The 13362-nt window shown below is 32.7% G+C and overlaps 2 protein-coding genes across 2 annotated transcripts; one reads left to right on the forward strand and one right to left on the reverse strand.

The window, feature by feature from the left end:
* Positions 1-5853: 5853 nt before the first annotated feature.
* On the forward strand, positions 5854-7954 carry LOC124917338. The gene is made up of 8 exons (XM_047457792.1): positions 5854-6126; positions 6187-6247; positions 6419-6621; positions 6748-6840; positions 6940-7050; positions 7164-7294; positions 7389-7445; positions 7528-7954. Exons 1-8 carry the CDS (start codon positions 5854-5856, stop codon positions 7952-7954), a joined length of 1356 nt encoding a protein of 451 aa, XP_047313748.1.
* Positions 7955-9588: 1634 nt separating this feature from the next.
* LOC124917339 lies at positions 9589-10779 on the reverse strand. Its single transcript, XM_047457793.1, has 3 exons — positions 10224-10779; positions 10011-10129; positions 9589-9918 (listed from the first exon to the last, which is right to left on the reverse strand). Exons 1-3 carry the CDS (start codon positions 10777-10779, stop codon positions 9589-9591), a joined length of 1005 nt encoding a protein of 334 aa, XP_047313749.1.
* Between the last annotated feature and the right edge of the window lie 2583 nt (positions 10780-13362).

Here is a 13362-nt window from a genome sequence, read left to right on the forward strand (position 1 = left end):
AAGAATAATTTATAGTTAGAATTTATTGTAGGGTAGGATTTACTTAGGGCTAAGGCATCTTTTTGATGAAAGGATTTTTTGGATAAACCCATTTTTTATCTCAAAACCCAAAAATCTTATCAACTATCAAATCAAATAATTTTATCAATTAAATACTAAAATTATCTTCTAATTTTATCTTTTTTTTAATCATTATTCTCTCACTTACACTGTATCCTCTAAAGTTAAAGGACAATATTAGTCTTTAAATTTTAAAAATTATTTTTTTCCTAATTTTTATCAAACAAGAATGTTTAGAATAAAACCCAAGTAAAACATAAAAAACCATTTCTTCAAACAAGCCTAAGGTAGATTAAGTCCATCCAACTCTTCTGACTTTATAACATTTTAATTTTATAGTTGTACTAAGATATCATTTTTTATAAACAAATTATATGTTAATTTTAATAAAAGTTATAGTTGCATACTTGCATCACAAGTTTGGATTGTTTATAAAATGACAATTATTTTATTAAAAGGTTATTAAGGTTTCTTATTGGGTCAATAGAATTTTGGACATCTTTGTTCAAATCTTACAATTTAAAATTTTTTATTGTTATCTTTGTTCAAATTTTACAATTTAAAATTTTTTATTGTTAAAATTATAAAAATTGACATGATTTTAGTGCGTTTGCCCGATTAAAGTATAAAATATCACAATTATCATTTGCCTCATTCACCCATAAATCTCATCATTATCGATTTTTTACTATCTCATTTCGAGTAATCAACATATTCATTGTTACCCGTAATCGAACTATATAACATATTACAAACATTCTTATTCTACCAAAATATTTATCTTTATCGACTTCTCGCCATCTCTAATTTCGAGTAATATACATATTCATTGTTACCCGCAACCGAACTATATATATCATATTATAGACCTTCTTATTCCATCAAAAAAATTTCTCTTTATCGACCTCTTGTCATCTCTAATTTCGAGTAACCAACATATCCACATTTACTCACAACCGAACTATATATCATATTATAGATATTCTCATTCCAGCCAACCAACATATCCCTTACTCTCCAATCGAACTATTATTTAAAACATTTTGCACCATAACCATCTCATCATTATAAATATTTTCTCTTATCATCATAACTTTTACCAACTAATATATTCATTGTTCCCCAACCGACCTATCATTTTGAGTATTTTGCACCACAACCATCTCATATCATTACAAACTTTTTTTCTTACTATCCTCAATTCAACCAACCAATATAATCCTTAATTCCCAAACCATTTTATCATATTATAGAACTTCTCACACTCTAGTCAACCCAACACCAATCCCACTACATTTTAAGTATTTTGCACACAATCATCCATCTCATCATATTACTAACATTCTCACTTCGATTTGTTAGACTATGTTATATCAGTTGATATTCTATTATTATATATGATTAAATGGGTCGGATATACGACCCATTAGGTTATAGAATGTTCATGTATATATATACTCTACACAAACCTTATTCAGTGTTAAGAATAAAATTGCATTTGACATGGTATCAGAGCCTCCATTTATGGATTCTCTTTGTTCAACCTAAATCATTCAATCTACATCTATCGATTTGAATTTGGTGGTTGAGTCTGCAATCGTCAATGGTATTTTTCGTTTTTGTTTCCTTTTACTCTATCTGATTGTGTTTGGAAATTTGTATTTGTGCCGCGTCGTGCCGCATTGTGTCACGTCGTGCCACATCGTGCCGCGTCGTGCAATATTTGTTGTTGCTGATTTTGGGTTGTCGTTTTTGGTATTTGTATCTGTGTTGTGTCGTGCCGCGTCGTGTCGAATAGTGTCGTTTCGTGCTATATTTGTGCTAAATATTAAACCCTACCAAATATTTTGTCCAATCACCGCCGATATATCAAACGAGGATGATATTTCCGGCGTCTTTGACGCGGAGTTGTAGTCTTCCGGCGGCCCGACCTACCGGATTCCTGGTTTGACTCCCACTTAGTGGCAGAATCTCCTTCGCCTAGTTGGTAACGATGGTTCTTGCACTGATCATTTGAGTGGTAAAGTATCTTTTATCTTGGATTATTGATTTAGGGGCTACCTTACATGCAGTGCCGGACCCAGGGGCGGAGCCAGGATAAAAAATTACCTGGGGCTGACTCCAACTTGAATCTCAGATTTAACTTTCTATACTTCGCTTTTTTTTCAATAAAATTTCCACGATTATTCAAAGATGGAGACTCGTCATGCCATCTCAATGCACACGCTTGCAAAGTGAGCCACCGAGTGCTTTCAATAGTTGTTTTAAGCCGTAATCTGTTATTTTGTTTTTCATCTGAATACTATGCATTCAGTACTTTGTAAATATGACAAGGATATTCATTAGATTATAAAGATATTCAACTGCCCTATTATATGGTGAAATATTACATCCTATATGCATAACAAAAGAGCATCTATCCCCATCATTAACTCGTTTTCAATATTTGAATTCATCTATTGTAAATGTAGGTTTTTGAGGTTGCTTATGTTCAAACAAGAAACATGGGAAACAAAAAGCAGCATCTTTCAAAGGAGAGTATTCTAACCAAGTAAATATCTTAAACCAATGACTTTAAAACCGTCTATTTTGATTTTCAAATTTGGTCGGCGGGTACTCATCCTTAATAGGTTGATATGACCCATCTTATATAAGCTCGTCTAATTTCATCCATTTTATTAAAAGGATATTTTCATATCGGAATACGTAATGCTGAATCAAGTTTAAGAGAACTTACATCAACATCAATTCTAGGAGATTTGTTAGGTTTTTGAGCAGGGATATCAAATTCTTTATTTAAATACCGAATCAAACCATATAATAATAAATAAATAATATTATTATATGATTTACATTATTTTATATATAATTTTTTATACTTTATTTATATATTAATTAAAATTTATGAATTATTATAAATATTTGTATATTAGAAAATATTGTTAGTATAAAATAAAATAATTATGAATTAATTTATAGATAAAATATATATTTTAAAATATAATAAATTAAAGTTATTTATATAAATAAATCTTATTTATATATTAATTAAATTTTATGTATTATTATAAATATTTGTATATTAGACAATATTGTTGGTATAAAATAAAATAATTATGAATTAATTTTTAGATAAAAATAATATTTTAAAATTAAAGGTGAGGCCAAGGTTTGATTTAATTAAATTTTATGTATTATTATAAATATTTGTATATTAGACAATATTGTTGGTATAAAATAAAATAATTATGAATTAATTTTTAGATAAAAATAATATTTTAAAATTAAAGGTGAGGCCAAGGTTTGATTTAATTTTTAGATAAAAATAATATTTTAAAATTAAAGGTGAGGCCAAGGTTTGATCACCTGACCTCATCTTCACAGTTTAATCATATAACCAACTGAGCTAAAGGACATTTATCAAATACATATATAAAATATTTTGTTTTAAGATTTTAATTTAGGTGGGGCTGGAGCCCACCCTAGCCCATGTGTGGCTCCGCCCCTGGCCGGACCTGAGATTTCGAGACCTGAGGCGAGCACAAAACTTGGTGGCCTCAAATTTTAATATTCATACATATATTTTTTTATCGATTTAAATATAATAGTATTTGTAACATCTAGAAATAAAATATTATCAAAACAACATGTCATAAGTAAATATTAAAAAAACAAAAAAGATCCAAACAAAATATAAAATTCATGTTCCGAACTAGTTCATAGTCACTTGAATATTACTCGTCTCGCATTTTTTGAAGAGAAAGTATTGATCAAGTTTGCATAATTAACTTTCTCAATAATTTTTTTCTCGATAAATAACATAGTTAACTCATTTAGTCTTTCTTGCGACATAGTTGATCGAAGATAAGTTTTAATCAATTTCAATTTGGAAAAACTTCTTTTCGCAGATGCAATAGTAACTGGTATAGTCAGCAAAACTCGATATGCGATATAGGAATTTGGATAACAACCATCCATTGTTTTCAAATAATTCAACACATCAATCGCTCTTTTTGCTTCTCCGGGTAATGAATGTCTTAACAACTTTAGTTATAGAAATAAATCTGATTCATCAACATCGGAGTGCCTATAATGTGTTAAAGAATTTTGAAGATTGACACATGAGCTCAAGAGGCCATCATCATCAATAGACTTCAACTTTTCCAAACTAAATAAAAACCCAAAAATTTCTTCGTACTTTTGTAATTTCTCAAACCGAGTTTGAAGTGAAGAAAAAGCTGGATCAATTATAAATAAGAAGTAATTAACTCGAAAAGATTCTTTAGGAGATTGAGTTACCTCTTCACTATTGATATCATCAAATTGTCTCTTTCTCCGAATGATGCATTTTTCTCGGAAAATAGATTCAATTCTCATTTCACTTGCAATATATTTGGCTTCAACCAAGGCTTAATCAAATCAGCCAGAAGGATCGACGACGGGCTTGGAGTTTGGAGGAAGTGTTTCATTTTCTTTTTCCAGAATGCTTGTTCTTATTTTTTTTCTTTTTTCTTGATTTTGTTGATAAATGGAAATCGTGCGATTCTTTTCTCCAAGTAAGATAATGTTTTTTATTTTTATTTTTTTTGGATACAAATTAAGTTAGGCTTATCATTGATAGGTTATCAATTATTAGGGATTTTTAAAAATAAGCCCATGAACATATCATTATAATTTTTTTTGAAGATTTTGGTGCTCCAAAAATATTTGGGCCTGAGGCAATTGGCTCACTTATTACATAGCAGGTCTGGGCCTACTTACATGTCACTGGGGTCTAAGACTATTTAGTCGATTGCTTTGTGGGGATGGAGTGTCCCATTTCTCTACTCGATGGTAGCATTGTTACTGCTCATATACGGGGTTCTGTGTACTTATATCCTGAGATTACTCTGAAAAATGTTTTATTTGTCCCATCTTTGACTTGTAACTTGATTTTTGTTACTCAGTTGATTGATGATTATCATGGTGATATCACATTCTCATCTGATTTATGTATTTTTCACGACCGTAGTACTAGGAAGGTGATTGGAGCAGGTGAACGAAGGGGGTCTCTACTACTGGTGCAGTCTTCCGGCGTCACTTTTTGTCTGCTCAACTGAGAGTTTGAGGATTTGGCACAGTAGGATGGGGCATCCTTCAAACAGTGTGCTGCATCATTACCTGGTGTTAGTGTTACTCGTCGTTCTCCTAGTGTTAGCCCTTGTGATATCTGTCATCAGGCCAAACAGTCCAAGAGTATTTTTTATGACAGTAATTCATATGCTAGGAGTATTTTTGATTTAGTACACTGTGACTTTTGGGGTCCATATGTTATTCCCTCCTCTAATGGAGCACGTTATTTTCTTACTTTGGTTGATGATTTTAGTCGAGTTGTGTGATTAGTTCTTTTATCTGCTAAAACTGAAGTTTTCACTGTCTTTATGAAGTTTATTGCTATGGTCAAAATACAATTTGGAGTTGATATTAGACATGTAAGAACTAACAATGAAACATAATTTAATTGTTTGAAATCTTATTTTTTTGAAGCTGGTGTATTATTTCAAACTTCTTGTGTGCACACTCCTTAACAAAATGATAGAGTAGAGAGGAAACATCGACATATCTTGAGTGTTGCACGGGCTGTCATGTTCTAGAGTTATATTCCTATTGAGTATTGGGGGGAATGTGTTCTTACTACATGCTACTTGATAAATATGACTCCTTCTCGTGTTTTGAGTTTTCGTACTCCTTATAAAGTGTTATATGGTACTGCTCCCATTCTGTCTAACGTGCGTGTTTTTGGTTTCCTCTGTTATGTCTTTGATTTACACTCTCGTCGTGACAAGTTTGCTAGTCGTAGTCGTAAATGTGTGGAGGTTATTGGATTGGGAAACTAAGGATGTTTTTATGTCTCATGATGTTGTTTTCTATGAAAATGAGTTTCCTTTTGCCCTTGTGGATTGTCCTGTCTCTGTTCCTCCCATTAGTGTTGTGAAGGAGGCACCAAACCAGGTTTTAGTAGGAGAGTTCATGGTGTTTGATGAGCCAGAGAGGGCTTTGGGCGAAGAGGCTGATGCGCATGATTCAGTGAAGGAGACTAATGCGTAGGGCTCTGCTGAAGAGCCCGGTTCGCCGGTTGTGCAACAGGAGAGCGAGTTTAGCGTTGAACAACCGCAGTCGAGCGTCAAGCAGCCACAATTGGGCAGATGTATGAGGACTTAGACTCCTTCTTCTTGGTTGACTGATTATATTACCACCCTTCAACATCATTCATCTGGCTCCGACTCTTCCTCAGGTACTCGATATCCTCTTGCACATCATTTGAGTTATGATTTATTCTCTGTGAGACATTGGAATTTTTTGGTTGCCATTTCTATAGGCGTTGAGCCTAAATCTTACAGACATGCCTTTTGTGATCCTGGATGGCGCGCAGCCATGCAGAGTGAGATACGAGCCTTGGAGGACAATAGAACATGGAGTTTGGAGGATTTACCTCAAGGGAAGAAGACATTAGGCAGTCGTTGGGTTTACAAGATCAAGCACAATTCTGATGGGTCAATTGAGCGCTTGAAGGCACGTCTGGTTGTCTTTGGCAACCATTAGTTTGAGGGGATTGACTACTCTGAGAAATTTGCTCCGGTTGTCAAAATGAGTACTGTTCGGGCCTTTCTTGTAGTTGTTTCTGTTCGGTGTTGGCACTTGCACAAGATGGATGTGCATAATGCCTTTCTCCATGGTGATCTGATAGAGGAAGTATATATGCGCCTACCACCAGGTTTTGAGTTCGGTCATACCAACAAAGTGTGTCGCCTGCGTAAGTCTCTCTATGGACTGAAATAGATGCCTCGTTGTTGGTTAGCCAAACTAACAACTGCCTTGTTTTCTTATGGTTTTATTCAGTCTCGTTCAGATCATTCTCTATTTTCCTTTGTGAGCAGTGATGCTGTCTTACATTTCTTGATATATGTGGATGACATGATAGTATCAGGGAGTGATTTGGGGACACTAAAGGTCTTAAAGCAATATTTATCATCATGTTTTCATATGAAGGACTTGGGGGATCTGAAGTACTTTCTAGGGTTGAGATTGCCAGGAGTGCTGAAGACATTTCTTTGTGTCAACAGAAATACGTTCTATATATTATTTTCGAGTGTGGTTTTTTGGGTACTAAGCCTGCTGGTTTTCCTATGGAACAAAATCATAAGTTGGGGGAGTCAATGAGTGCGCAGATGGAGGATCAAGAGAGCTATCGACGGTTGGTGGGGAGATTGATATATTTGTCTTTCACAAGACCTGATATAGCTTACTCTGTACATATATTATCTCAGTTTATGCATGACCTATTACAGGATCACTATCAGGCAACATTGCGGGTTTGAGATATCTGAAGAATGCCTTATGACAAGGTATACTCTTGAGGAGTGATTGTGACATTCAATTATCTGGATGGTGCAATTCGGATTGTGCATCCTGTCCCAAGACTCGCAGATCGGTTACTAGGTGGTTCGTGTTTCTTGGCTCTTCTCTCGTGTCTTGGAAGTCCAAGAAACAACCAACTGTGGCCTTATCTTCCGCTGAGGCTGAGTATCGATCTTTAACAACTTTGATTTGTGAGTTGAAGTGGCTACAAGGGGTCATGGTGTTCCTTGGAGTACCTCAATCGGGTATGCATGTGTACTCAGACAGCCAATCAACTCTTCATATGGCTCAAAATCCAATGTTTTATGAGCGTAGCAAGCACATTGAAGTGAATTTATATTTCTTACGGGATCATATCCAGGATGAGACTATTGTTGTTTCTCATGTTCCCACGACTTCTCAATTGACTAATATTCTCACTAAGCCTCTTGGGAAACAATTATTCGACCATTTTAGATCCAAGTTGGGCATCTGTGGTTTGCATGTTCCAACTTGAGGAGGGGTGTTAGACTATGTTATATTAGTTGATATTCTATTATTATATATTAAATGGGCCGGAGATACGGCCCATTAGGTTATAGAATGTTCATGTATATATATACTCTACACAAACCTTATTCAGCGTTAAGAATAAAATTGCATTTGACAGGTCAATGAACATCTCATTAGTTCCCTCAATTAAACTATCATTTCAATCATTTTGTACTCTTTCATATAAAATTTTATAATTATTTCAAACTTGCACCTCACAAGATTCGAACTCTTAGTCTTTATTATTAATTATGAACACTTAACAATTATATCATTTAAGATTGTTGATTTCTTTTATTTTTATTTTTATCTATAATATATAATTAATATGACTAACAATTAAAAATAAATTACTCAACTTATATTAAAAAAATAAAAAGAAATTATTTTTAAAATTTTATAATTATATATATAAATATATATAAATTTAAAATTATATAAACGAATTAAAAATATTATTAGTTTATTTGGTTAAAATATTAAAGTTATAGGGTTAGAAATGTTGCATTCATTTTTATGTTAAATTTAAAATATAAAATATTATTAGTCTATTTTGTTAAACTATTAAACTTATATTATTAAGTTACAAATTTGAGACTCGTGTATCACATTTTTTTTTAGTTTAACCATTTTAAGTTTATATTCAGGTCAGGTCAACCACCTAATATATATTTATTCTCACACATATATGTCTAAATTAACCACAATTATATATATATATATATATATATAATATTTTGTCAGAACAGTGTCAAACGCAGTTAACTTATTATATACATGACATAAATAAATAAAATATATGTCACTAATTTAACTAGCATGTATTCCGTGCATTTACACGAGTAATAATATAAAAAACCGTGAAAAAATATTACAGTAAATTTTTTATGGGCGGGTCAACCCACAATTCGACCCAAGTATCCATTTACTCTCACATATATCCAAATTAACCAAATTAACATATATCCGGACACTTTAAAAATTAAGCATCATTATATATATATATATTAGTTAGTTAAAAAGTTGAACTTATATTGTTAAAATATCACGCGTTTATCAAATTTTGGGTTGAATTTAAAATATAAAGTGTTATTAGCTTAGTTGGTTAAAAGATTGTACTTGTTTTGTTAGGTTGCAAGTTCGAACCATAATTATAGCATTTTTAATTTTATTTTTAACCGTTTTAAGTTTATGGGCGGGTCAACCCACAATCCGACCCAAATATCCATTTACTCTCAAATATATCCAAATTAACCACAACTCTCGACCCGGCAATCCGAATACTTTAAAAATTAAGCATAATTATATATATATATATATATATATATATCAAGGTTGCAGTAATCGGTAATCGGACATTAATCGACACATACAGATTAATGATTAATTGGATTAATCGGGATTAATCGAAATTAATCGAATTAATCGTTTTTAGCCTAAACTCATTATTTTTTAAGAATAATACTAAATTAGTAAATTTCATTCATAAAAACACACTCAAATTCATACAGAGTCACGTTGGATACTAAAATTATCGTCCAAAAGCATATAAAGTTATAAACTAAAGTTTAAAAAGTCTAAAACACATCCACAAACACATCAATCTTCATCCCATCTACACTCAGCATCATTATTTTCATCATTGTCTTCTGGTTCCGATACAAATTCTTTTTCTTCGCAAGGTTCTCTCAATTGGACAACGTCACCAACCTCCATATGTGTCGCTCCGGTAATGGGATCAATCTCCTCATCAACATCCGACTCAACGTCTTGTACTCCATCAACCATCATATGTTGAGCTTTGTTGTAATCACTAGCTTCTAGGATGTCATTCCTTTTCTTCTTATAAAATAACTTTGAGTTAAATTGGACATAAACCAAATCATTCAACTTTTCGGTCGTAAGTCGATTTCGATTCTTTGTGTGGACCTACAAGCAAGCAAGTTCAAACGAATTTCATATATTAATTCGTAACTACTAACTAGTTAGTGGCAAAGTGAGATACTAATATACCATCATACCATAGCGAATGAGCTCCAATTTCGCTCACAACCCGACGAACTTGTAGTCAATGACAGAATTCTAATTGCCATCCTTTGCAAATTCTTAGCACTCCCTCCATAATTACTCCACCATCCAACTAAAATTTAAAAGAGAAACATAAGAAGAGGTGTATGCATTTTTTTAGATTATTATTGTATTACTGTCTAAGATACAACAATTCGAAAACTTACCGGGATCAAACGAGAACCAAGAGTTTGCATTTATCTCTTCATAACAATTAGCAAACTTGGCTCGAAAACTGGCTTCCAAGTTCTTATATATTTGCAACTCTCTGTTGATGACGTTGCCTTGCAAAATCTCATCACCCGGAAAAAACATTTCCACACACTTTTGTATGGCTTCCATGACCTCTAATGCTCCTCCAATGTCGGCTCTATTTTTTGCAAAGTAAAACGGATTAAGAAAATATGCCGTTACGTGCAATTCATTGTCAAGTCTTCCTTTTCCTTTAAGCTCAATGATATCTAGCAAAGGTTTATAGTTCCCCTCAACTCCATTCAATGCACTTTTGATGTCTTCTTTGGCCTCTTTTAGTTTCCCATACAACCATGGCATAGAAGGCCTATCACCATCAACAATGTGAAGAACCTCTACTAATGGTTTAAAAACTTCCAAAACATGAGTAACCTTATTCCAAAATGATTGAGAAAAGACCGTATCATATGATTTTTTTCCGGCAACACTCTTAGAATGTTTCAAAGAGTCAAATGCATTCAAACCAAACATAGTTCTTAATTGTTCCTTTTTTGAAACACCAATTATCCATATACAAACACCAATTATCCATTAAACAACTTAATAAGCACACACATGAAGAACTTCCAAGAAGCAAGTCTCTTAGGTAACAACTAACATATATGGTAAGACAGACGTATATGGTATATTCCACTCATTTCTTAAATGTAAATCACAGACACATCAAAATAAGGAAGAATGAACAAATTGGTATATTCCACCCATTCAAAAGATCACTCCATGTCAGTTAATCAAGTGCATCACAGTCTCACATATAATAAAATAGCATTTGTTTTCTTACATATTTTGGCTATTCAAATCACAAATGTCAAGATGAAAAATGGGGCACCTGTGACTAGGAAAGCAAGCATATTAGTTTTTGGCGGTCGAGCTGAATGCACACGCTGGTACAAATAAGAAAGCAAAACTGTTTTAGGAACTTTCAGATGCAACAAAGCAAAATTCAACCATGAAAATGGAAGAGGCTAAGTTGCTAGAGTAGAATTCTACTATAGGTTTACCGTTTACCAGTTGATGCCTTTGAGGAAAATATTCAGGTAACCCATTATCTAAATCTGCTCGACTCCCTCGGAAAACAAAACTCACCTGCGATTGATCTCGGTTGCCAGTTGATGCCTTTGAGGAAAATATTCAGGTAACCCATTATCTAAATCTGCTCGACTCCCTCGGAAAACAAAACTCACCTGCGATTGATCTCGGTTGCCAGTTGATGCCTTTGAAGCAGAACCCAGTCGATTCAGGTTTACCAGTTGATGCCTTTGAAGCAGATCCCTCACCTGCGATTGATCTCGGTTGCAAGTGGAAATTGATGCGGCGGAGATGAATCTGTCCGATTAGATCAGCCAGATAAGATGGTGGCGGCGAGGCGGAGAAATGGCTGAGCCGAGAGAATGAAGGTGACGGTTAGTGGATTCCTCTCAGTCGGCGAGTCGTAGACGCTACGGTGAAATGGTAGAGTAACCTAAAGAGTGAGTTTTCAAGAGATTGATGATTTGAAATAAGCCCTTCAAGTAAGGAATTATTTTGAAATAAGCCCTTAAACTATCGGGTCAAACCCAATTTAATCGGGTTGACCGTTGACCAAACCGTTGACCAGACCGTTGACCGATTTTTAGAAAAAACGAAATGTTTTTTTTCGATTTCCGATTAATCGCGGATTATTCGCGGATTAATCTCGTTTTTTGCATCCTTGATATATATAGATTAGTTAGTTAAAAAGTTGAACTTATATTGTTAAAATGTCACGCGTTTATCAAATTTTGGGTTGAATTTAAAATATAAAGTGTTATTAGCCTAGTTGGTTAAAAGGTTGTATTTATTTTGTTAGGTTGCAAGTTCGAACCATACCTATAGCATTTTTAATTTTATTTTTAACCGTTTTAAGTTTATGGGCGGGTCAACCCATAATCCGACCCAAATATCCATTTACTCTCACATATATTCAAATTAACCACAGCTCTCGACCCGGCAATTCGGACACTTTAAAAATTAAGCAATATTATATGTATATATAGATTATTTAGTTAAAAAGTTGAACATATATTATTAAAATGTCACGCGTTTATCAAATTTTGGGTTAAATTTAAAATATAAAGTGTTATTAGCCTAGTTGGTTAAAAGGTTGTACTTGTTTTGTTAGGTTGTAAGTTCGAACCATACCTATAACATTTTTAATTTTTATTTTTAACCGTTTTAAGTTTATGGGTGGGTCAACCCACAATCCGACCCAACCCGTCCGGATACTTTAAAAATTAAGCATCATTATATATATAGATTAGTTAGTTAAAAAGTTGAATTTATATTGTTAAAATGTCACGCGTTTATCAAATTTTGGGTTGAATTTAAAATATAAAGTGTTATTAGCCTAGTTGGTTAAAAAATTGTATTTGTTTTGTTAGGTTGTAAGTTCGAACCATACCTATAACATTTTTAATTTTATTTTTAACCGTTTTAAGTTTATGAGAGGGTCAACCCATAATCCGACCCAAGTATCCATTTACTCTCACATATATCCAAATTAACCACAGCTCTCGACCCGGCAATCCGGACACTTTAAAAATTAAGCATCATTTTATATATATATATATATATATATATATATATATATATATATATATATATATATATATATATTTTCGAATTTAAGCTATTTGAGAGTTTTTTGACTACCGAATTTTTTCGCTGAAATACGGTAATTCAATTAGTGAGTTTAATTATAATTGACACATATATAATAAGTTAACGACGTTTGAAATTGTAAATTTTTGTAAAACTTTAATAATAAATGCCCTTAAATTGCAAGTTTTGAAAAATGTCTAAAATTTCAATTATCCCCAAATAAGGAATTCGACATTTTTTATAACATCCCAATAAAATTATTTATATTAATTACATAGTGTAAGTAACGATGTTAAATTAAGTAAAAAAAAAAATTGAATCATAACATGAACTAGTTTGATCCTACTCATTAATTAGTTTGTTTCAATTTTAACTAATAAGTTATCTTGTATAAATAAATCATGTATAGATGGATCATTTAACCAATAATCTAGA

Source organism: Impatiens glandulifera, unplaced genomic scaffold, assembly GCF_907164915.1.
Source record: "Impatiens glandulifera unplaced genomic scaffold, dImpGla2.1, whole genome shotgun sequence".
Classification (NCBI taxonomy): Eukaryota; Viridiplantae; Streptophyta; class Magnoliopsida; order Ericales; family Balsaminaceae; genus Impatiens; species Impatiens glandulifera.

Excerpts from the sequence above, each read along its gene's own strand:
- LOC124917338 (XM_047457792.1), top strand. The coding sequence starts at position 5,854 with ATGTCTTTGATTTACACTCTCGTCGTGACAAGTTTGCTAGTCGTAGTC. Across the intron at positions 6,127-6,186 it reads AGGCTGATGCGCATGATTCA|GAGAGCGAGTTTAGCGTTGA; the intron begins GTGAAGGAGACT and ends GTTGTGCAACAG. Across the intron at positions 7,446-7,527 it reads GAAGAATGCCTTATGACAAG|ATCGGTTACTAGGTGGTTCG; the intron begins GTATACTCTTGA and ends CAAGACTCGCAG.
- LOC124917339 (XM_047457793.1), bottom strand. The coding sequence starts at position 10,779 with ATGTTTGGTTTGAATGCATTTGACTCTTTGAAACATTCTAAGAGTGTT. Across the intron at positions 10,130-10,223 it reads TTGGTTCTCGTTTGATCCCG|TTGGATGGTGGAGTAATTAT; the intron begins GTAAGTTTTCGA and ends TTTAAATTTTAG. Across the intron at positions 9,919-10,010 it reads ATTGGAGCTCATTCGCTATG|GTCCACACAAAGAATCGAAA; the intron begins GTATGATGGTAT and ends GCTTGCTTGTAG.